General features: G+C 39.0%; 1 protein-coding gene and 1 non-coding gene across 2 annotated transcripts; both read left to right on the plus strand.

Moving 5' to 3' along the window:
* Window positions 1-225: 225 nt before the first annotated feature.
* Window positions 226-23,990, plus strand: LOC144628949 (uncharacterized). Its single transcript, XM_078487072.1, has 15 exons — window positions 226-415; window positions 2,825-3,935; window positions 4,463-4,542; window positions 5,890-6,012; window positions 7,043-7,188; window positions 7,352-7,466; window positions 8,052-8,285; window positions 10,138-10,419; window positions 11,358-11,546; window positions 12,266-12,613; window positions 13,165-13,285; window positions 13,928-13,993; window positions 14,578-14,773; window positions 21,066-21,363; window positions 21,803-23,990. Exons 1-15 carry the CDS (start codon window positions 362-364, stop codon window positions 22,232-22,234), a joined length of 3,795 nt encoding a protein of 1,264 aa, XP_078343198.1. The 5' UTR covers window positions 226-361; the 3' UTR covers window positions 22,235-23,990.
* Trnat-ugu (transfer RNA threonine (anticodon UGU)) lies at window positions 10,929-11,001 on the plus strand. The gene has a single exon. It is a non-coding gene; the product is annotated as a tRNA-Thr (tRNA).
* Window positions 23,991-24,904: the final 914 nt, after the last annotated feature.

Raw genomic sequence — 24,904 nt, forward strand, 5'->3', positions numbered from 1 at the left:
TTTAAGTTTCCTGTGACAAAAATATAAATTTTGGTTGTTCAAAAATCTGGTTAAAATCCGTGACAAAGCACCTTTACAATGTAAGGCAAATTACAAGCTGTTTTTACACCGTTTTTACATCCGAGCAAGTGTAGGTGTCAATTTCCTTACACCCTCCCCCACTGTTTTGTTTTCACTGGGGTTCGAGAATTCTACTGCGCATGGTTTTGAAAACCAGCTGTACTCGGCAAGGTTTTCACTTCTATGGAAACCTCGCAGAGCTTCTAAGTTTACTACTTGACAAAATGTTGAGGCGATCAGCCCTTTCCAAGAGACATTCCGGGATTTTGGAAAGATTTTTGTGGAGTTTTTGACGGTGATTATGGATTCGAAGGAGCTTATATTCCAGCGAGATGCGACACGGGAGCTTATAAAGGTTTGTTTGGATGTGACTTCGAATACGTTGTCTAAATTTTGTCTGAAAACTTCATTAGCCTAGTGATAATTTTTTTATCAGCGTTTGAAAATCAAAATTTTTGAAAACATCTTGAGCATTTCGCTGGCATTATTTCGGATCGAGTTGAATAGACAGGCTTTATATCGATTGCTTTTTAAGCGCCAAAACTCGGCCAGTTGTTGTGGCAACCATGTAAGACGACGAAAGTTTATTTCGCGACATTTATACAATAATCGCTTAGAAAGTTTGACCTTTCTGCCATCAGCAGCATTTATGTTATCAAATGAAGCTTGTATAGCCGTTTATGAAATTGTCACCGGCAAAAGGTCATACCAAATGATGTGTAACGTTTGCAGTTTTTTCTGTGCATTGACTTGAAAACTGCCATTGAATTTGGCTTCTGAAGCCTTTGGTCCTCGAAAGTTTCTTTATGTTTAATGTTTTATGAGCAAGGCTAGCTTGATTGTAAGTTGTCAGTGTGTCGCTTTTGTCGTGTAAGAGAATTTCTTTCGGAAGGGGAGCCTTTTTTATTGCGAAAATTTAAGCTAAGCTTTATCGTTTGAGCGACGCGTGTACCTGCGTGCTGTTAATTTCACACTTTCTATTGTCCTCCCCGACTTGTCACTTTATCACCATAGCAAACATTTGCAATCCACTGGGATTATATATTCCCGTTTTCAAAATCTCTCCATTCAATTTGTTATTCCAAGCAGATTTATTTCAAGAATGCTCTTAATTCGCGGGTAATCTTCGATCGGTAACATCTGCAAATTGTATGTTAAAGCTTTTAGCTTGTTAGTTACAGAAACATTGTAACAAAATTAATCGAATTCGCTCGTCGGTTTTTCAAACAATGTTTACTCAAAGAATTTGACAGTTTGCGATCGAATATATTTGAATATTTTAGTGGTATATATAAGAGTTGAAAGCGCGGATGACATTTGTGGTTTCATTAATATATTAAAAATATGATCGCCCTCTGTATATTTGTAATTGAATATTTGTTCTAAGAGTGATCAATGTGTTTTGCGATCAAAAATTCCCTGGAGAAATTCATCGAGTTTCCTAGAAACGCTTCTGTTTATTTGTTTGTCTGTCGAATGCCTGCATGCAGTCCATGAGACAGAGATCAATAAAACGTATTTTTCAAGATTTTAACTTGTTCCAAATGAACTATTTGTATTTCATTTTAGCTGCATTCGTTTTTCCTCTTTAAAACTTCCAACACATTGTATTTTTGTATTCTTGTATTCTCGGTATGTAATAACCAAATTGAGAAAAAATATTGATTCAACCAGACAAGTATACATAATGAAAAATGATTGATTGATTGACTGATTGATTGATTGATCGACAGATTGATGAATTCAAGAGCAGTTCTTTACAAAGTTATTTTGTATTAGTTCCATGATACTTCCTTGAATATTAAGTTATCTGTTATAACACCTGGCATCACCGTTAACTCATTTCGATAATAATAATGACAAACCTTTTGCGTAATAAAACTGGCTCTACTTGTAGGTTATTGCAAGACTCTTATTGAAAATTCTCACTGAAAAATGAGATTCCAAGATGTACTTTAATTTGCCAAGATTTCGGTAATTGTGAAGAACAGCTCCCGCTAACCGACTGTCGGTCGACTGTTGGTCATTTGTCGGTCAAGAATCAGTTAAATTTGTTACACCCTTACATTATATAATCAAACAGAATGTTGTAGACAGTCGGCTTTCGGCTTTCAATTGCAAAGACATTGACAAAGTTCTGCCAACAGAGTACAGGCATGAACTAAACAAAATGACTATATAAATGAGTGGTACTGAGCAAAAAATATGCTTTTTGACTATCAGCAAAAAATGCACCCTACTCCTTCTAACCCTGCAATGGACTCGCATCCCATCCAGGGGGGAGTAGAAATACTCCTAGTGGCCTTATGTTACTTAAACTGGGAGAAGCTCATACAGTATGCAGTCTTAACCCTTTACTCCTACACCCAGGGGGGTACTTGCAGTATACATGACGGGGAGGTCAGATGTATTTTTTTAATCTTAAAGTCTGTTTTATTGAATAAATCAGTATCGAGGTGCTAAATCTTTACTTTTTGGGGTAGAAAATTTTGATGTCAGGTATTTTTTTGGGTGTAAAATTTCAGGCTCATGTATTTTTTTGGGTTCGCAATATGAAGCTCGTTCAGACCCCCCCCCCCGTCACGTATACTGCAAGTACCCCCCCTGGGCTCCTACATTACCTTCATGAGGTCCTGAAAGACAGCCATGGTTGCATGTAGTTACAAAAATGTACTGATGAAAATAATAATCTACTTGTGCCATTGATAATACACTTTGTTTGTTGCGACATCCATAATCACAAAATCTTTTTATTTACTAACAGGAAAGCCTACAAGGAAATCAAGCTGCCACTGAGCTGGTTTTCAAAAACTGTCAAACGTTCTCTTCAGATGATTTTAATTCTTTTGTGGAAGACATAAATGCTGATCTGGATGTATTGTCCATCCACAACTGTCAATCATTTGATGATGTATCTGCCGCCAAGATCTCAGAACATTGTGCGAAGCTCACCAGTATTTCTTTTACTGGATCCTGTACAAACTTGTCTTCAGCAGGAATTTCTTCGTTTGTTAAAAACTGCCAAAGTTTAAAACATGTGACAGTTATGTCAACCGAATCTGATGATGACAATGACAGCAATAATAATGATGATGACAAGAGTTGGGCTCTTGATGACAACATTTTTTCACCATTCCTCGATAGGACAGATTTGGTTCTTGAACATTTTGTGCTTTGTGGCTTTGAGAATATAACATCGAATGGTTTAAAACAATTCTTGGATCATGTTACATCAAATCTCAAATCTTTGGATCTCAGCGAACTTCTTGCAGTGACAGATGAGGTTATTGAAGGATTGGGAAATATTTGCTCAAGTTTAGAAGATGTGTGTTTAAGCCATTGCAAGTTGACTGATAAAGGCGTAAAGGGATTTTGCTTTAAGTGTAAGACACTTCAATCGGTAAACCTTAGTGGTTGTCAAGACATTTCTGATGATTCAATTATCGCACTTTCAACAAATTGCACTTCTCTGAAAAGAGTACAGCTAAGTTGGTGTGTGAAATTAACTGAAAAGTCATTAGATGCTCTGGTGACGAACTGTCAAAATTTGACATCTGTTGATTTGTCGCAGTGTGCAGTTAGACACTTACCATTTGGCATACTGGACCATTTATCACTACAAGAACTTAAGGTTGAAGGGTGCGCAGGGCTGAGGTGTCCGCCATTAGAGGTGGCAGCCAATGGACTTGAAGCTTCTCGTGAATTTCTGAAGAAGTGCAATTTACAGTCATTATGTCGAATGACATTTCTTGGAAATCAAGGAAGTGGGAAAACAAGTTTAATGTTGAGTCTTCCCACAATGACACAGACTTATGCCGACACCTCAACAGAAGGAGTTCATGTCGCATCTTGGAGACCATTTAAGAGTGGGAAAGGTCTGTATTTGTGTGTTTCTTTGTTGCATTTAGCAGGGCTGTCATTAAGGGCCGTAACCCGTAGCACCTGTTACAAATAATTAAGTTCACTTGATGTTAGGGGTAAAGATGACGATTTATGTTATGTTATACTTGGGTACAGGGCATTTGCCATGGGTGATAACTTCAGAAACGGCTGCTTAAAAACTTAATGAAAGCCCTGCTTTTAGAGTAAAGCCCTTGCAAAATTGAATTGCATGTGAATGATACTTGGCTGGCAGGAAAATCCACTTGTCCCAGATAACCAGGTCTGAAACTAGCAGTGGATACCACTAATTGTGGACACCTATCAAAAGTATTAATTAAAAAAAAACCAACCTATAAATTACACTCTAAGATTTTTCATTATAACATATTTACAATTAAAATTTAAAAAGAAAATAATTAGGACCCTCAATTATGCAGACTGTTTTCATGAATCTCAGTGAGTTCATATGTTATCAAGGTTTAATCATTAATATTTTAAACTTTGAATCTTGACTCTTTAGAGTCTATTGATCTTGGAACCGATGTTGATCCAAAGATGCTATCACTCACTGTTGACATGTGGGACTGCGGAGGAAGAACGGTATGTTGACCCGTGTTCTGCATTTTCTCCCCATGATGCCAAACAAGTATTATTATGAAGGACACAGGCGTTAAGAATTAACCCCTTGCCTACCAGAGCCAAACACACCAAGAGACCGGCGGCCATATTGAATTTTTAATGAGATTCTAAATTTGGCTAAGCAATGGCATCTTTTTAGATAAAATATTAAAGTACACCTAGATTAAGCATTTACAAAGAGTTCCTCTCCCTTTTCCGCATTTTCTTACTGTACTGTTGACTCGTACAGCTCCCTGGCGAACTCCTTGACCATGTGCATTTGGAGGTTCAATTTCTTCGATCGATTGAAGCTTCTTCTTCGCCACCTTCGTCTTCCTTTTTGTTCAGACTCTTCAGAATCACTTGGCTTTAATTCGCTGTTACTTAAATCGCTCACATCAGAGTCGCGATCGGCAAAAATATCAGCAATAGCTTTATCTGTGTCCATTCTGCCTTTATGCACACCAGCCGCCATTTTGTAAATTGTCCGAGCAAAAAGCAATTTTATTGGGTCAGCGGTGTTTCGAAAGTAGTGCCAGACCTTTCTCAACAACCGCCGATGATTTATTTAAAGCATCGCGAACAACCAGGCTTTCAGTGATGTCCTTTGGTTGAGGACATATATATACGTCCTCGGTCGTTGCGTGACAACAGAGAGGACGTATATATATGTCCTTGGTAGGCAAGGGGTTAAGAAGGTCATCAACTTCACATCTGGGATACCCTTGGCGAAAAAGCTTTTCCAAGATCTCTGTGAAGATCTTCGAGAATTTTTAAGGAAATTACAGGATCTTGCACATTATTGATAAGGTCCCTGTAACAATCCTCAAGGATCTTGCAAGATCCTACAAAGAATTTATTTAGTAGATAATTATTACTGGTGTTTTTTGTATTTTTTTTTTTTTCGATTGTTATGTCTTTATTACCAGGGCTGTTTGGATACCAGCCAATCACTTCGGCCATGACCTGGCTAAATAAACTTTACTTACTTTAACTACTTGAGTCCTGATTTATTTTAGGATCCACTGATAAAATCCTCATCAAATCCTTGAGGATCTTTAAGGCAAAGATCTTTGCAAAGAACTTTGTAAGATCCCCAACATACTTTACCAAGGATCTTTTAAAGAACCTGAAAAGATCATTACTTTTGGCAAGTTTTTGAAGAATCTTAAGCGATCCTTGAGACCCTACAAGGTTTCTCACCAGAGAAAGTCGTAAAAGTGTAATAACCAAGTTCTCAATAAGTAACAAAAAAGAAGTGTAATACTATGGTATTCAGTAGGGAGAAGTGCTATTTTAAACAGTAAATTTTTGTTTTACTTTTCGCAGTGCCTTCAAGGTGTCCATCCTTTGTTCCTTTGTGAACAATCACTCTATGCCATTGTGTTTAATGTACATGATCCATTCAAGATTGAGTCTGTCATACGCTGGATGCTGCTTATGCGATCAAAGGTAAGTTATTATACAGCTATGTTATCTAGTGAAGTATGTTGTAGGTGCAGTAGCCAGAAATGGGTAATCTACTCTGGATCAAGTGGTCCAGGTTTAAGCTCTGGCCGGGGTTTTCATTGCTTTGCATTCTTAGGCCTTGACATTATCTTCATTTCTTAGTTTGTATATTTCAAACCCATTTCTGTACAGAATGAGGAGATTTAAAAAATGTATTGTAAATGGTCAAACTGTATATGATACGTTGGACAAATGAATGCTTTTGAGTTATGATCCTGAACATATTGAGTTGTGAACTGATTAGAAATAATCCCATTTACATGTACATGTACATGTAGCTAATAAAATGAAACTTTGACAGACTGACAAGGAAAGGACAAAATAACATTTTTTATTTAAATATCTTTCTACTCCTGCTTATGATGGTGATTTAAAGTGCTACTACGATCAAATTTTCGATTTCCATTTTTTTACATTTTCGTGTACAAGAAGACTTTCTTACTTACCTTGCCAATTTTCAATCCATTACGAACATCAGAAGTCGTTTTATTTTAACGTTTATTTCCGATAATTTACGGCCGCCATTAAAAAACCTTGTTCCAAGGCTTGGTTGCGAATAGGGAGAAAATGACGTCAAAGACTCTAAATACCTCACGGGTTGAAATTATAATAACAATCAGCATAGAACATTGCACGAAAAATAAGCCCAAAGTTTTTGTTGCTTTTCGCGTGATTTTCACTACATATTGTTATAATTATAATTTCAACCCGTGAGGTATTTGGAGCCTTTGACGTCATTTTCTCCCTATTCGCAACCAAGCCTTGGAACAAGGTTGATTAATGGCGGCCGTAAATTATCGGAAAAAAAACATTAAAATAAAACGACTTCTGATGTTCGTAATGGATTGAAAATTGGCAAGGTAAGTAAGAAAGTCTTCTTGTACACGAAAATGTAAAAAAATGGAAATCGAAAAGTTGATCGTAGTAGCACTTTTAATTAATGAATGAGATTGATTTGTTTAAAATCCATTAGGCGTCAGCTTCACCATTCATTCTGATTGGAACACATGCCGACAGCAGTGAGGATCGGAAAGCACTTGGTGATGAAGTACTTCAGGCTGTCACCAAGGCTGACACCGACTGCAGACAAGAGTTCCAGGCAGAAATTGACATGTTAAGGTATGTGTTTTGGAGCTGTTTGCTAATGTTCATTATACACTGTTGCAAAGAAAACCTTGCCTCCAGCTATTTTTCTTAGCCAACTGATAACTCACCTGTTTGTTGAGATTATGTATTATCAATACTGATAATAAATTGTTAATTTATCAAACTATTTTTAAAGGGATCTGAGTCAAGAAAAATGTGTGGAATCAAGAATAAACAGACTGCAGAGCCTTGTCCAAAACTGGTCCAAACTGCCAGAACAGGTTTACTTTGTCAGCACATTAAAAGGAAAGGTAAGTCAATAGTTTTGTTGTTTGCCTTTAATGGCCAAACTTGTTTCCTCACAAGATGTTTACAAGATTTATTTACACACAAGGCTCAAAATAACTTTTGTAATGTTGCCGGTCATGTTGACTGGCCAAACAGATTTTTCTCAGTGTTCTGTCTTTTCTGATCGATCAAAATATCAAAAATAGCAATTTCACACTACCACTTGTTTTTGCTGTTTGTTAGATCATCATAGCATAAAAAGAGCATATTTTCCTGGTCATCAGTTATCATTTTATGAGCTGTGTGCATGACTGGTCAAAACGACTGGCAAACTGAAACTTTGTCTGGACAAATAACTGACATCTTGACTGGACATTGTCCACTGATCATGAAAGGCTGTTATTTTGCACCCGGACCCATGTCACATATGAACCTACAGTAAATGGTCTTGTTAACCCTAAGTCTTCGTTGCTCCATGGATACAACACCCACCTAGTGTTTGGGAGGTCATTTCCATTGATTAGTCATTTACTAGGTTGATATGTGACACGCATCTTGCATACTGCTAGGATCATTAGTTTCAAATTTCGAACTTTTTGCCTAATCAGGGTATGACAGAACTTCAGCATGCTGTTACTGAGATGTTGTTGGACAGCAAGCTGTTCCCTCATTTAGTGGAAGACATCAGCCTGAGCGTCATCTACCTCTATGGTGCCATTCTTCAGTTACGTGAAAACAATAATGCAGTGTTGCTCTCTTGGGATCACTATCTTCAGCTTGCATCTGATGCTGGTGTCACAGATGAAGGCATTGAACAAGCAACAGCAGTGCTAGAGTTCAAGGTATGTGAAAATGTTTTGGCACCTTAACATCCCTTATCCAAAATTCCTGTACACATTACATACATGGTAGCCCAGTGCCTTCAGGGTAATCAGCCATGGCCTATTCACAAAAACAATCCGCACCTCCTGCAGACAAATAGCAAGGTTGTTTAGCACCCTATCTCCTGTCCTGCATGGATTTTTTTCTGATCAATATATCCCCTCTCCCTTTTTTTAGCATTAGACTCCCCCCCCTCCCACCTGAATTTCTATAATATTTTTGAAGCATGTAAATTAATGTCCCCTAAGACTTATTCTCTGCACATTTTTGTGACAAGAACATTAACTGAGAATGTACAAGGTAAGGAACATGTATTTCCTTTTTCAAACGGATTGATTTCTTAAAATATAAGTTACCATAAAAGGGAAAAACACTGACCACTGTTATAAACGGTTGAACATAAACCGCAAGGAAAAATTTTAAGGTTGAAACCCCCCTCGCATCCCACCTGGATTTCCAAAATCTTCAACACTTCTCCTGCAAGAATTTCTCAAGCACCATAAGTAAGGGGAGTGTGGAATTTTTCTGGACTGGAGTAATCTCATGTTGCAGCTTACCCTTCCCCCCACCCCATGGGTGCCATGCCAGTCCAGCACCACCACACCGCTTAGCATTTTGTTAGGTTGTGCTAACAGTTCACCAGTACCCATTAGGGACTTTAAGATACCTGGACGGCTGACCTCGAGGACGGTAGAATTTCGCAAAGAGGACTGGGCCGATGTCAACATTCTTGGCGGGAACTTCCAACGTTAAGAACCGGCGTGTGTGAACAGAGGACGGCTTTGTTAGTGGATCAATAATTCCTTAGCCCAAAACATGCGAAGAAAACATTTGGCGCTTCTAGCCCAAAGTCTTCGACCAGAAATAACTATTTTCATTCACAGGGTACAAATTCCAAGTAAAATTTTTGTAGAAACACAAGCAAGAAAGTTCATAATTTCACGCACGTGGTTTCGCCATCAGCGTTTATGCAAAGCACAGCAAATATATTCGCAACCGCAAATAAAACTCGACTTCTTAACTTTTTATCAGTACCAAACCAGGAATACCATAAAGGACCACCTAACAAAGTAACAGAATTAAAAAATAATGAGATTTTAAAACAAAATCATACAAAAAGCACTCCCGTTCACTGGTGGACGGCAAAACTCTACTTCTCACGTCCTGGACAACAGCTGGACAGTGCTGGACGGCAATGTGCGTGGAGCGGGCATGCGCAATAAAGGCTACACGCGAAAAATTACTTCCGGTCAGCCTCCTTGAGGTCAGCCGTCCAGGTATCTTAAAGTCCCTAATTATACACCTGGGTGGAGTGGGGCACTGTGAGAGAAAAGTGTTTTGCCAAAGAACACAACACAGTGGCCCCAGCCAGGTCTTGAACCTGGACTACTTAATCCAGAGTCCAGCACACTGACCATTAGGCCATCACATCTCTCACAAAGAGAAATCCATAGAAATCTGAGTTTTGAAAGCTCACCACCCAGTACAGGGCCGTAGGCAGGGGGTGCGATGGGTGCTTCCACACCCACCCACAGGCCACAAAGGTATACCTAATCGGGGAGTGAGGGTTAAAATGACTCTCAGAATGCAGAAAATGTGGACTTAAACAACTTCATTTTTCAAAACTTTTTGGGGGAGAATGTGCCCGACCCCCGAGACGCTCACAGCTCTGGTGCTTGCGCCCACCCATGCAAGATCCTGCCAACGGCTCTGCAGTAACTATTTACCAAGATATTTTCTTGTAACTGTAGTGCCAATTGGAAATTGTAGACATATTATTTACAACTTGATTACATTTGAATTTTTTTCCAGGGCTGCATCTTAGTACTGAACATTCCATCATCCTACCAAAACCAAAACCAGGGCCCTTGTAAAACAGTGTGTGTGAACCCCAGTGCTCTCCTGAACTGCATAGCAGGGGTCCTTTGTGAGACAGACCCTCGTGAATATGTCCCACAGTTTGTCAAGGCTGGTAAAGTGGAGAAGTTCTGGCCGACAGGAGCACGGCCCAATGAATGGACCTTGAGAGCAGCTATTGATGACATTGTGACTAAAGGACTTGTCCGAGAGTCAGTAGTGCCGCTGTGTTTTCAGGTAAGAGCTGTTACCTCCAACACATCTTTCATATAATGTTGGCGTTAATTTTTGACCTCAGTTATTTTTCTTATTTTAAATAGTTATTTTTTTTTTCTAACTAGTTGATTTTTTTACACTAGGTTAATAATAGGGTTAGGGTATGGGTTTGAGTCATACATAAAAAAAAAAATGGTTCACCCAACATTTCCTATGTGGCAAAGTGGATAAGGGGTTGGGCAGCAAATCCAGACGTTGAGAGTTCAAAGGGGGGGGGGGGGGGGAATGGAGAGTAGGAACAAGAGATGGAGGGTAGGGAAAGAAAGGGAGGAAAGAAAAATGCCTTGGTCCCTGTTTTGAATGTTTTTTAATCAGCTCATCGCAGCTGTGCTCAAGTAGGATCATGTAAAATAATGGCTGTTTTCCACCCTAAGAAGATTTGTACGTCTAAGACGATTTGTACGTCTCTAGACGATTTGTCCGTATCTAGTGTGAAAACAGCCAATGATAGATTGTGGAGAAATTGTGGAGGCAGCGTGGCCGAGTGGTTAGAGCGCCGGACTTGTAATCCGGAGGTCGCGGGTTCAAGTCCCGTTCTGACCACTAGCTGGATTTGTTCTCAGTAGTCCCGAGTTTAGTCCCGAGTTCAACTCCTCGGCCACGCTTGTCAATAGCCAACTGGTCTGCCTCCTGCCAGTTGGGTTTAACCACGTTATGTTCATTTAAAATATTTGTTTCACATTGGCCCTGAAAAGCCCCATTGGGGGAGTGGTCAATTAAGTATTATTATTATTAAAGAAGGAAATGGCATTCATGAGTTATTTTGAATAATGCTTTAAAACCACAGCACACAGGACAAATGACTGTCATAAACCTTTGCAGTTTTGCAGCAGCCATTAGCGCTAACATGCCTCTCATAAGCAACCAATTCATTCATTTTATAACAATTTATTCATTAGATATCTCAACTTCTGGATGAGGAGGAGCTGCAGAATATTATTGCTTTATTCAGAAGTCTTGGTTTCCTAGTGGAAGGTGCACCCAAGGGGAATTATGACGTGGAGCTGGTCATGTCACAATACAAATCCTGCTCTGTGTTTAAGAGATACTATGTTCCACTCATGACCAAGCTTCCAGCAGATTTAAAGGTGTGTTTGTCATTTATATTTTATTGTTTAAATTAGTGTGTTGGCTTAGTCGCCTCCCTAGGATGAAAGCAGATTCACATCTGGGGCCTCGGACCTGGACAACCTAGCCACAAGAATGAGTTGGGAAACAAAGCCAACTGGAAGGAAACTGGGGCACCCTAGCTCAATTGTCAGCTGCTTAGCCTGGGGGCAGGCTCACTTTTAGGGCCTCAGTTCTGAGTAGCCTGAGTAAGAAAGCTCCTCTCTTTCTTCACCTCCCACCCTGAAAAGAGCTTGCTCTCATGCTAAAACCTAAATTGGTGAGCAAAATCAACCAGGAGGAAACTTGAATGTCAAAGATTCCTTACAGCTCTTTTTACTTGCAAACTCGTTCTCATAGCCTCACTATTCGCATAACGGGCCCCAAATGTACATGTAACCTTACTTACAGATTATAACGATTATAACGCTCCTTTTTAGGTGCTAAAATGAGTGTCAGATTTACTTGTAAAATGTTTACTAAGCAGGCTAGGGCGTGTGGTGGTCAAATCACTTAACTATTAGAAAACGCTTTTGCTTGGAAAATGTAAGTTCTTCGTTATAGAAGTTTTTAAAAAAAGGAAAACTAAAAAAAGGCTGATGGTCCTGTAAGTTGTTCAAGTCCATGAAAGTCCGGTCAACTGATCCTTATTAAGATCATAAAAATAATTATCTTACCAAATGTTTCTTTTGCATTTTAGGATACAAGTGTCTGGCCCAGTTCCCTTCCAGAGAGCACCATCCAAGTTGGCTGGCGTTACAAATTTCGCAATCACGTGACTGTGGACTGCACCAGGATGCTAGTAGGCGCATGCGCCAACTTAAAGCCATCTTGTGAGATCTGTGCGTATTGGAACTCGGGTGTCATTCTGAAAGTTGGTCCCGTGACCGTACGAATGTCACGTGACAACTCAACTCTGGATGTGATTGGTCGGTGTAAAGTCACCAATGGCAGTAAGCAGGCTCTTAACATGATGTGGTTTGTTTTGGCGAAGTTTTTCTACTGCATTGAAACCTTGTTGATGAATTTCAAAGGGATTTGTCCAATGGTAAGGGAATACGATTCTGAGGTGTTTGTCTTAAATACTTTTTTTTAAATATCTTTTTTTAAACACAATCACTCTACACTTAAAGAAAAAGCCTACAAGAATAAAGAGGTTGTAACCTGTTATTGTAAACATTTTATGTGGTGGTATTCTAATGACTGTCGTGAAAAGAAAACCAAAGTAACCATTTCTTGCCAATCACAAAAAGCCAGTAACGCAATGAACAAGTCTGGAAGCAAAGCAGCAAAAAGCGTGCATCCGGCTTATGGTGGGAAAACATGCCACTGACGTCAAACGCAGGAAAACGTGGAAACCGTGTAACTTGTCACCTGCGCCAGACGCGAGAAAATGTGCGCAAGCAAATTCACGCTATAGCGGGTTTACTTCAGCTCGTGATTGGTTGCAAACACTAAGTTTGTTTTTGATTGGTTGGAGATCGTTTCACGATTTTTTAACCAATCAAAGCGCTCTGCACACGATATGCCAGTGCAAACACAGTCAACTGAAAACTGCTTGCCTTTGACATTATCGTTTCTTGCTTTTATCATTCACAGGTCATTGTGCCCATTATCGGCTGCAACAGACCAAAGCACAAACCGCTCTACGAGCTTGTAAGTGAATACAATTCACAACTGAGCCATCACACCAACTACCGCTGGTTTATTCCGCCCGCAGGTCAGTTCCACAACGTGAAACGCTTCTGCGCAACAGCATTCACTTGTTACTAATCTTAACCCCCCCACCCTGTGGGTCGGGAAGCACTTTTCGCAAGATCTCACACGAATGGCTTGCTACCTTTCGCGAGGTCAACAGAACAAACTACAGGAACAATGCCCTATCCCACAAACAATAGCAACTGCTTCACTAGAGAACCACAACGTAGAATCACAACTTACCAGAGCTGCTACACTACTTCACCTCATCGCCCCACCCCGAAAATCCCCGAAAACTCAGATACAGAAAAGCCTAGATGAAGCTCTTAAAGGGCAATATAAATTTTTTAAGCCCCTTGCTGTAGGGCTTCTTTTGTATTATTTGTTATAGTAGGATGTTCGGCGATCTTTGATGAAAATTTAATAATTGTAGAGCTTGTTCTCTGTTTAGAGCTTAGAGAGCTAAGAGAGTTTTTAAGTGCCTCCTCTGTAGGTCATGCGGCTTGTTTAAGAAAAAAAACCCTTACCATTATGGAAAGTTACCTCAACCCTGGTTCTTCCGCAAAATGATTAGTGCCAATGGATTTGCCATACCCAAACGGTGAATCATACTTAACATGCAATGAATGAATTTATTAAAACATCTTTTTGTTGTATTTATCAGCATTGGATGCGGACGAACACAAGGAGATTCCATCGGATACTGTCAGCTGGCTCGCTAACATCGCGTGTAAGTATTTTCGTGATACAAGTCCGTTCGAAAGTAGATGAAAACCTGTCGCTTTTTTTCCAAGAGAGGAATTCAAGGGAAGATGGAAGCTTGGTCACACGTAGCCTGAATTTCAGACATCCCTCCGTGCTGGCAAGTAGGCGAGCACAGAGGGATGTCTGAAATTCAGGCTAGGTCACACGAAGCCTAAAAAAAAAACACACCAACAGCAATAAACAGACGCCTTTTTTCGCGGGTTTAATTCATTCCCGGTAAAAGGGACTTTCGTTACTCAAGACGAAAAATTCCATTTTGATGACGTAGTTCTACAGAGTTCCGTGTAGCATTCTGATTGGTCGTTACTTACGCGCGAAAATTATAAACGGAGCCTCAGCCAATCAGAGCCACTCAACTGATCTTTGTATAGCTACGTCATCAGTTTGGAAATTTTCCGGTCAAACCAGGAGACGCTGTTTTCTCAGGTTGTTGCTAAACTTCACGTATCTTCAATAAGCGTTATCCCTTTATTAAACCTTACTCATTATCACCCGGTCGACAGCGCAAATCAGCTCGTATTAACTCGCGCTTGCGATATTTCTCTTCAGGTAAATCCTTGCTATACATTAGTTATCACCCGGATCAACAACATGAGGTCAAACTACTGAAGCAGTTCTTGGACTTGGCCGGGTTCGACTGCATGGGAGACTGGGTTTTAGCCGGTAAAACAGGTCAAGAACTGAGTGAGAAACGTCGAAATATCATCGCGGGCTCGTCATTATTCGTGGCTTTTATTACACCACAGTAAGTATGCAGATCAGTTTGACATTTGTGCTGTGTTTGGCCATTGTAACTTGTAGCCGACATATCCGAAAAGATTCCGGACTTTATTTGTCCAATCAGAAAACTGCATTTGATTTGCGTTGTCGTATTCTGTGGTACTAACCACATAGTTTACTGGGAATCTGCTAAATGTTTCTTCAGCTACATTAACATCTATAGGCGGCAAAGGTACTGCCAAAGTAAGGGAAAGTTCAAGGTCGTGAGGGTACAGTGCGTGGTGCATTTACATAAAAAAAGAAAAGAAAAGAGTTAAGAAAAGGTGCATATTCAGGGCTTGCTTAAGTTGTACTAAGGTGTCTTTGCATTTTATATAAATTGGGCATTCTAGTCTTGACCTGTACAGCACAAACTATTTTCAACGACTGACTCTAGAAAGCTGGTACATCAGCTCAGAACCAACGCCTCTCCACAAATGTCATCTACAAACGCCATCTTACAAACAACTTATTCACAACTCAAACAAAACATAACTGACTTACAAAAAAGAAAACAGAAACAGAAACGACTAAATTTTTATGATCAATCAATGCTGACGATCGTTACACGAGTCTTCCCAACAACCAATAACATCACGACAAAACTGGCCAATCAGTTTTAACGAACCAGGCTTAACAACTTTTCACTTAAACCTGAAGATGGCCTCCGCTCAGGTTGTCGAAAGGTCAGTCAAAAACAACAGTTCTTTTCAGAACTATTCTCACACGGCGATCGCACTATACTATTTATCTCACATTGTTGTTGTCGTATTTAAAAGCTTACAGAATTTCTGGAAAACTCTTGAAATTTTAAGGTATTTTTTCAGAGCCCTTTTCCAAAGCCCTGGATAACTTTTGAAAATTCTCTTTTTTTGCCTGCTCCTGGAAAACCGCTTTAAAACGGCTAAAATTTTATAGTTACATTAAAAAAAAAGGAAATGAAAATGCTATCATAACCTTTTCTACAAACACTCGGCAAGTCAGTTGCTCGAAAAGCTTAGTTTTTTAAGGTTAACACCATGAAATTTCCGAGTTCTATACCGTGGAAAACTTCTGGAATTTCATCATCTCTGTGAAGTACTAACCCGGCCTTGCATTGTAGGGCTGACGAACAAGCGAGTCTTCGAGTAAGTTCTTTAATTAGTTACGACGAGTAAATAAAAATTGTCAAGTACTTATGCTGTAACTTTTTTCAGAGAGTTGAGATGTTTTTTAAAAAAGATGACGTTTTGTTTGACTTCCTTTTTTACAAGTGGAGAAAAAAAATCTCGTTTACTTATGAGGACTGTACGTACGATGGTTTTCTCTAGCGAAATTCATGGTTAATTCTTTTTAGTTTTTTTTCTTCCAAAACCTGTTTATTTAAATTAATATATCATTTTGAGGGGACAAGAAAATCATTAATAATTCAAAGTGCGAATCGCGGGAGAAAAAAAAAACTAAAAGCAAAAATATCTTCGCGTTTACGTAGCAACTAAAGCATCTGAAAAATACAACCAAAAAAAACCAAAGAGCGTGGGCACGATTTTCTCTGAACCAATCATCGAATCGAATTCTAGTGACGTCAAGAACCCAGTTTTTCTCTGGTTTGCACGCACTGCGATACATTACAAACAAAACATGTTCCCAGCATTTTGTGGAACAATAAAAGATTTTTAAGTCCAATATATTCAATTTCGTGACGATCTTCCGTTTGTATTGTACAAATTTGAATGCCTGATCAAGTTATTTATTTATGGGCAATACGCATCGGAAAAGTATTGCCATTTTTTGCCCCTAAGGCGAGTTTTTGTGCCTGTGTTAAGCGGGGCTTGTTTCGATCGATTTTAGCAGGTGTACAAATACTGTTTATGTCGGAATAAATTATTTTTTCTGCATCGGTTGTTTTAACAAAACCCACTTTCTAACTTCTAATAAAGCATCTCACGTCTATCGTTTATCCATCCATTAGGGCTTTTTGTTAAAACTAGTAGCTATTGTAATTTTCTAAACCTCTTGTTCTCAACGATCTGCGTAATAACTTTATTTGTATGCAAATGTGCCTATCTCGATTGAAGTGAGAACACACAAGTGAGTGTTTTTAATTTAACCTTATTTCTCAAACGTGGTTTACAGCGATGGCCGCCGAAGAACACACGAAAAATTATTGATAAAATCTGTGTTTTAATCCGGCGGTTATCCGAGATACTGGAGTTCCCTTTTTGAGGCAAGAAAGCATTTGACATTCAACTTTAATCAAGCCTTGTGAAGCGAATAGATTGTAGTAGAAGAATTGACTGAAGGTACTGTTCATTTCATTTCATTTTTCGGCTTGTTTGCTTTCTCCTGTTGATTTTCTTAGTGTTTTAACAAAGCGTTTATACCAACGGCCAAGATATAACTACGCTTCGCTTTGTTTTGTTTCTGTGCATGTGTTTTGACTATAATCATTGATATTTTTTTGTCGTATTGCGTCCCGAGTTTTATATTCAAGCCTGCCGGCCAAAAATTTGTATCGTTTCTCTTCATAATTGGCTTATCATCCTTCTAGAGGTTTATAGATAAATGTTATAAAAATAATAAAAGATGCGAAAATGCGATCTTCGATGTCGAACTTTTTTAGTAGCTTTTCTTCAAATCGAGAATAATTCAGAGCTAAAATGTAAACGTTTATAGGTCTCAAAAGGAAGCCATGTTTTCCGACAATTGTTGTTATTGTGTGCGTCGCTATGGCAACCATAGAAAACTAGTTCATATTTTGATAAAGTTTTTAGTCAATCGATGTAAACAGCAGAGTGAAAAGAGTTTTTGCGATGTGGCGAGAAAAACATAAACAAATAAAAACTCCGGGCCATATGCTGGCAAACTATAACGAATGTATTTTCGCTTTAATTTACTAAGTAAATATTCATAAATTTCAATTTTCGTCGCGTCGAAAAATTTTAATCAATTTCGCGCAATCTTCAGACCAGCGATTTTTGGCGACTATTAAAAGCATGCGTTTTGTAAAATTGTTAACTAGTCACATAATTTTAACAAACTGCTATTGTCATAAAACAGCTTCAACCGAAAATAAAATTGTTGCCTGTTTAATTTATATTCGGCGCTGCTTATATTTGTCATTTTCTGACTGGTTTTTTTTTAATTCGCTAAAAAGGAAAGCGAGGTAGAACCCTTTCGGATATTTTTGGCATCAAGGTTTTTCATCTTTTAATTTTGATCAGTGATCAGATTTTATTGATCTATGTTTACATTTTATTTCATTTTTGGTTTGTGAAGGTTCAAAATTTGTGCAGCAAGATTATATGACAAGCGACATTTTTTTTTTTGTTTATCGGAAAAAATATAACAGCCGTTGTCACCCGATGCGACGTCACGTGATCTCGGTTACAGCTGCCAGATGGCACAGGCTCTCGCTAAGCCGTGTATCCAAGATAATATTGACAAATTTTATCGCTCTAAAAGCCCACGTTAGCTCGCTAATCTGAAGCTCTCTTCGTAGTCAAGTCATCGCAAATTGGCGCGGTTCGCTTCGCGATTGAAACGCTTCTTTAACAGACTGACTAGCAAAGGAACAGAACGTATAAAGAATCAACTGGCAACATTTGAAGGTCACCGCTTTTATCACGGTAACTGCAATTTAACAATTTTACTATTCGTCGGTTATTCTAAGAAGCCATGGGAAGCAGACGAAGTGTCCAAGTTGTTTTATGCATTTATCGCCGCATTTGAACGGCAGATTTCACACAAAAAAATGTTTCAATTCGGTAATCGTTCGTACGTGCAGGAAACAATGTCATGTCACAGCGTCATTTTGTATGACAAATCGACGCGACCGAAAATCTCGTATTCCTTTTAAACGCACGATCGTTGCAAAGTTTGAATATGTAATGTTGGACCAATATTTTATAACCTGCTTTAGTTATTAATGCGAAAAACTGCATCCAACATACCGAATATTCAGGAACATGGGACATATGCTGGCGACAGTGTAAACTATTAACAGAATGGCGGTCGTGTAAAGTGAAAATTTATGTCTTTAATCCTTTCGCTCGGGTAATTTGCTTTAAAAAAAATCTAACGACCAAGTCAAAATTTAGTTTTCTTACCTCGAAATTGAGTATTTCTGGCGATCGATGCGTGTTTTTTAGCATTGTTTGTAGCGACAGACCAAGTGTATTTAGGCTTAAAAATTGTTGCTAAGGTATCATATGGAACAAAAAACATATCCCAATTTTGTCGCGTTGGCTTTTTGTTTGAATTGGAAAAATAATTTGGAACTTATTTACTTCGAGGCGAAAGATTGAATAGAATTGATAAATATATTCATGTTACATGTAAAATCTTAAAAGAAATAGATTTTAAAGGAGACTCTGTTAATTGCTTTGTAAGGTTTTGTTTTGACTACCTAAGAGCAATGTTTTTCATCAAATTTTCGGACAGCATTTTATGGATTTTTGCCCAACTTAAGTAAGCAGGGATATTAACAAATTGTGTTTTCCATGTGGCTTTGCTTCGAATTCTGTTATCCTGCTAAATAGAAAGAGAATTTGGTTAAATTCAGTTTCGACAAACGACAAATTCAGTTCTTTTGGATTGTTCTCAGAAAAATGCGATCTTTGACCTTGAGTTTTGATAACGATAAGCGATATATTTCATAATTGAAATTTTTCACTGTCTCTTCTCGAGGAGATAACGACAAAATTTTTGATAATTTCAAGCCAATTTACTGAATAAAATCAACATCTATCAGAAACGCTGTTTACCAATGAAACTGCTCAGCTTGAATAGAATCCAAGGTTAATAACTGCAGCCTTCGAAGCAAGCTGCGATTTCCTTTTTCGTCAAACTGCGATTTTTTCTTTTTTCAGAAGAATGTAATTTCGTTTGTTAATTCTAAAACAAGGCACCCTACTAGGTCGCCAGTTGTTCCCCTCGGGGTTCATTTTGTTCAAAGGAAGTTATGAAGACCTGTCTGACCTTTGTGATAAATTTCCCGACTAATTCTTTATTCACAGTTGTTGTTCGTCGTTCATACAAAACTGAGATTATAAATTTTCTTTAGTAATAACACCACAGTTTAGTTTGATGTTATTTTTGAGAGTTTGCTGTTACATTCTAGTTGATAATTTAGGAGAAACAATCAAGGAGAAATTAGCTCTCGATAAGTTGTCTGGCGGAAATCTGGTTCAATTCTTTGATTTTTTTTGAAATTTTTACGTCGCGACAACTTTATCAGTTTGTCGTTTTTTTGACTGACGGTTCCTTTATGAAGCAAAGAATAAAAAACTTGCCGAGAAGCGACAATGATCTGATCAAGTTTCAAACTGCGCTTTTGTAGAAAGCAGTCTAGATCATGGATTTGGTCCTTGTTTGTTCGCCGTCCGACCCACACGTATCGAACTCCAATAGAGCCGACAATATATCGGAAAACTTCCGGAGTGCTTGCGAGTTCACGACCGCTAGTCGGAAAGCTTGAGTGCTCCACGAAGATTGCGGAAAAACAAGATCGAACTTCAAACGAGAAACCAGGTAGAATTGGTCGAGTTTGCGAATTTCGTTTCTGAGCTATAGTGAAGTCCAAGTTCGGAGTCAAACGATGCACAAGATGGGTTGCGTGACGAACCCTTACTTGAGTTGTCACGCCACGGAAAAGGTCTCGTTCGCTTTATTGACTGGACGAAAAGAGTTTTCGTATGCTTCTTCGAGGTCCGCCAACTTTGAAATATCGCCGCTTTTTATTAATTTCTATACATTTCTTTTAATGTTCTGAGAATTTGGTGTTGTTTTTGAATTGTTTCTCCTGTCTGCTTGCAGAGCGGTTTTGTGTCGAAAAAGTTATCCGGATTTACTTTGGTTTACATTACTGTGCTCCCTGTCTGTTATTGGTTTAACTCAACCAATCAGAACCGATCACGACTTGGTCACGTGCGTTTTCCCGCGCTTGGCGCCGGCTACCTGTGTTTGCTTCGTGTTCTCAAATTGGCTCATTGTTAGTGGCCATAGTAAGGGCCCGGCAATCGAGGAATCATTCTTTCCTAAAATTGTTTCCTTGGCGCGCAGACAAGAAGCAAAATGTTTCTGAATAAAATTCAAAACAGTTTTTTCTCAGAAACAAAGTTTGCTTCTTTACAAATACTCTGTGTGTGCGCAAAGTTGAAAACAAAAAGAAACAGTGTTCCCCAAAAGTTTTTCGTCGTTTGTGTGGCGTTAAGTGCTTTAGGTTTTGGTATACGCCACTCAAATGAAAACCGCTCAGTTGTGACGAGAAATTAAGACAGAATGTTTTATAATTTCAGATATCTGGACTGGCCCCGTGCGGTACAAGATGTGAACACAGCTCTGTCCCAGAACAAACCACTTGTCTACGTACTGTTTGATAAATCCACTTGGCAGCCTGAGGGGCATGAATTAGGGGCTCTGTTGAAGAGTCACGGAGTGTGCCTTGATTTGAGTGCTGGTTCAGGGAGTGCTCTCTCGCATCAGTACGATCAGGGACAAGTTAACGAGCTTATCCGTCACTGTTACGGTGCTTTGTACGGAACCGGGGACATTCACCCCCCTGAACCACCCCGGACACCGGAACACGAGACACAGGTAAGGTCACGTGCCTAGTTAGGTCACGTTTTTTTAGGTAATTCCATTTATTTTCGTTAATTAAGAGCTCTAAACTTTAAATTGGCAGAGCAAAAGTATTTCATTGGCAAAATCACGGCCACATACAAGAATGCTTTTAAGCATTGTAAGCATTGTATATGACACCTTCTTACAAATTGAGGTAAACTTGAAAAAAGTCGGGCCGACGTTTTTCAAGTTTACCCGAACGCAATCCGTTTTAATTTTCTCGAACTTTGCCCATCCATGCCCCTTTTGGCCTTTCTGTGTTTCTTTTGAGTTCTTCTACAGTTGTAAGCAGTTATTGTTATATTTTAGGTTATTCTTTGAACAGTTGGTCAGTGCCGAAATTGTCTAAAATGGCGTGACATAGCAACTTTAAGCATTTGTTGTACTTCTAAGAAGTTTTTCCTCCATTTAGGTATTAAACAACGCTAACCTTGAATCGTCGACGTCTGTCGACGTAAGAACAGACACGGCATCCGGCAAACCCAAGACAAACGTGGAATTCACCGACCTCCAGCAGGACAAAACAGACAAAATTGCTGACAACGAGAACATTGACGACCAGATCCGGCGCATGGCCGCTAGTGCGGTTGCCGCTGTCGTCGCGGGCGCCACTGCTAAGCAGATCTCCAACTCGAAGCATTCCACGCCAGCGATCAAGGCGGCGTCCGCCGCGGCGGAGGTAGCCCAAGCAGTGGTAGATGGCAACAGTGACGCGGCAGCGCAAGCGGTGTCTAAAGTGGCGAGAATTGTTGAAGATGAAACCTCTAGAACGAACGCTACCCCAGCACAAAACGGCTCAGCAACCAGGCCCGCTCCAAAGAGTGCGACCTGCGTGTTGCTGTAACTTCCAGTCAAGTAGTCGTTCCGTTCTCGTACCCAGATCCCAGCTACATTTCAGTGATTTGTGGCCGAGATGGTCTTGGTACGATAATGTCACGCGGCGATGTTGGACGAGTTGTGGAAGGAATACTACTATAGAAAGAAAGATGACTTTTTTATGCGGCTTTTCCAAGAGGAAAAAGCATAATATATATAAGAATACACGACGTAAATACTCGTACGTTCTTGCAGGAATTGGAAGGAAATGTCCTGTGATTAGCGGCCCTTTATATGTGGAAACTTTCCTAAGTAAATTTGCTTTGCAAAGAAACAAAAATGTGGATTAACTCTCTCAAAAAGTGCTTGTTGAGGAGGAAGTATTATTTGATGCTGGTTCAAGTGTCACACAATCGAATGTAGCGTGACTATTATGGATGATTTCTGTCACGCGGCAGAAGTACACTACCTTTTACCTACATGCAAGTGATATGTCACTTCAGTTGCTGTAGCCATTGCGTGACCGTGACTTAAAGCAAAAATGGAGTGCGTGACTCACGACTGACATGATTGGCTTACAGTACTTCATGATTTCTTTGCTAGACGTTCGACAAGAACTGTTGAAATCGACTTCACAAAGATTGAAGGTAAAACAGGCAGAAACTGCCAAGATAAAAGACTTCAAACTCAGAGAGGGACGTTAGCCAACCTTATAATTAAGTGCATAGTTAGAGGCTCGAAACCAGCGCCTTGTTTTCCAAAAGTGCAGTTTTAAAGGAGCTAATTTTTTAAGTTCGTCATTGCAATCGGTTTTAATCTTCTCCAAACTTGTTCCTGATTGATTTATTAGTACCTATATGGTGTTCTTATCAATCGTTTTTTCTTCATTTGAAAGTTCTTAGAATAAGAAGGCAGTATCTGTACATTGCGAAAACAGCTTCAGTTCATCGTTTTTCATTAAATGGACTTTACTTTTAAGAGAGCTTTAAACTGTTTGCTTAGGCTGGGATATTTGGCTCGCGAAACTCATCAACTTGCTTTGGCCAATCAGAGCAAAGACATTGTTTCTCAGCCAGTCAGGTATCAGAACTGAAATGCAATCCTGATTTGTCTTACGCGACTTTCCCGCGTTTTGGCTGGTGCATTTTTCCCGCGCTTGCCACTGGTTACATATTTTCCCGCGCTCACGTCGTTTTCGTAGAGTCTTGGCTAGTTTGTTGTGTCATTTCCGGCGGAAGTGAACTATTTGAAAAAGGAAACCAAATCGCAGTGTGGCGGGGTGGGGGTACAGTTGACAATAGTTTATGTCAAAACTAGAACTGGTAAAATTTGGAGCAATTTGAAAATCGAGCGTATTGTAGAGTTTTACTATATACGGTACAAATATTTATCTTGTTATGTGTAAATATGTGTCTGTATAGATAAAGTATAGAACAATGTTAATAATCAAAAGAGAGAACTTAATATATTGACGAGCAAAATGTAAGTTTCAATTTAGTTTATGCATTTTTAGTACTATTTTTTGATTGGTACGAAGTCAATTTCGATCAATTCGTTATACTCTACATTCCCAATCGTCTCCTACGCCTATAATTGCGAAAGGGATCTGGTGTCTCGCTGGAAATAGTTGAAAGAAATATTTTCTAAGGCATAAGTTGAGAGCACCTGGGAATGAAAGTTTTTAGAAAAACAGTGTTCTGCAACTTCTAACTCCAATGTGTTATTGTTTCTGTACAGCCATACGTTTTACGTTTAAATCGAAATAAAAACCTTTAATTCATAAACCTGAGAGTTTCACGCGTGAATTGTTAGCAATTTTCTCATTAAACTAGAAATATTCGCCTGTGGCGCGTGTGCAAGGAAGGCGCGCGAGGGATTAGTGGAAAACACGGGGCCGGGGTCCCGGGGTGTGGAAAACGCGGGGTCCCGGGGTCTGTGGAAAACAAGGGGTCCCACATATTTTTTATTCCAAAGTTGAATTTGTTTTTTGTTTTGAAAACAGTTACTTGCGGCTTGTGAAATGTTTTAGGGTTCTTTTAAAAAATCGCTAAGCTCTCAGTCTCTTTCAGTGATATGAAAAGGTAGGTCGTTCCAAAGTTTAGGGGCGTAAAAAGAAAAGGATCTTTGACCGTATGTACCTGTTTTCACGTTCTAATTTTCCGGGAATTTTTTATTTGAAGCGTGTTTTCAAAACTCTTAGAAAACAGCTCAGTAGATTTTTAAACGTTTGCCATGCACGCTTGATAATAAGATTAATTTTATTTTAAAGTTTTAATTAAAATGAATCAGTTCAATCATTTCAAATGTAATGATAAAGGCAGGTTGTTTGTAATTTAAAATGGAAATGCGTTTTGGCTTAAAATACGCGTGAAAAGCATAAAGGAAAACGCAAAATGTTTTATTTTGTTATAAAATCATCCGCCATTGTAGTAGCAGTTAGATAATTTTCCATTTTTCTCGATACAAAATAAGGAAAAATTTAAAGGAAAAATGTATTTTATTTTACTAAAAAATTTGTCTGGAAAAAGGCAAAAGAAAAGATTCATGTTCTAGGCACATCATCATTGCGAGAAGAGGAAATTGATTTTCGAATTTGTTTGTATATTTTACTTGTAAAATAGAGTTAACTAATGGAGCTTTTTTATTGCAGCCTTTATTTGTCTTCGTTCACAGTCAATTTGTTTACAAACACTCCGAG

Source organism: Oculina patagonica, chromosome 10, assembly GCF_052425735.1.
Source record: "Oculina patagonica isolate OP01 chromosome 10, crgOcupat, whole genome shotgun sequence".
In the NCBI taxonomy this organism is placed as follows: Eukaryota; Metazoa; Cnidaria; class Anthozoa; order Scleractinia; family Oculinidae; genus Oculina; species Oculina patagonica.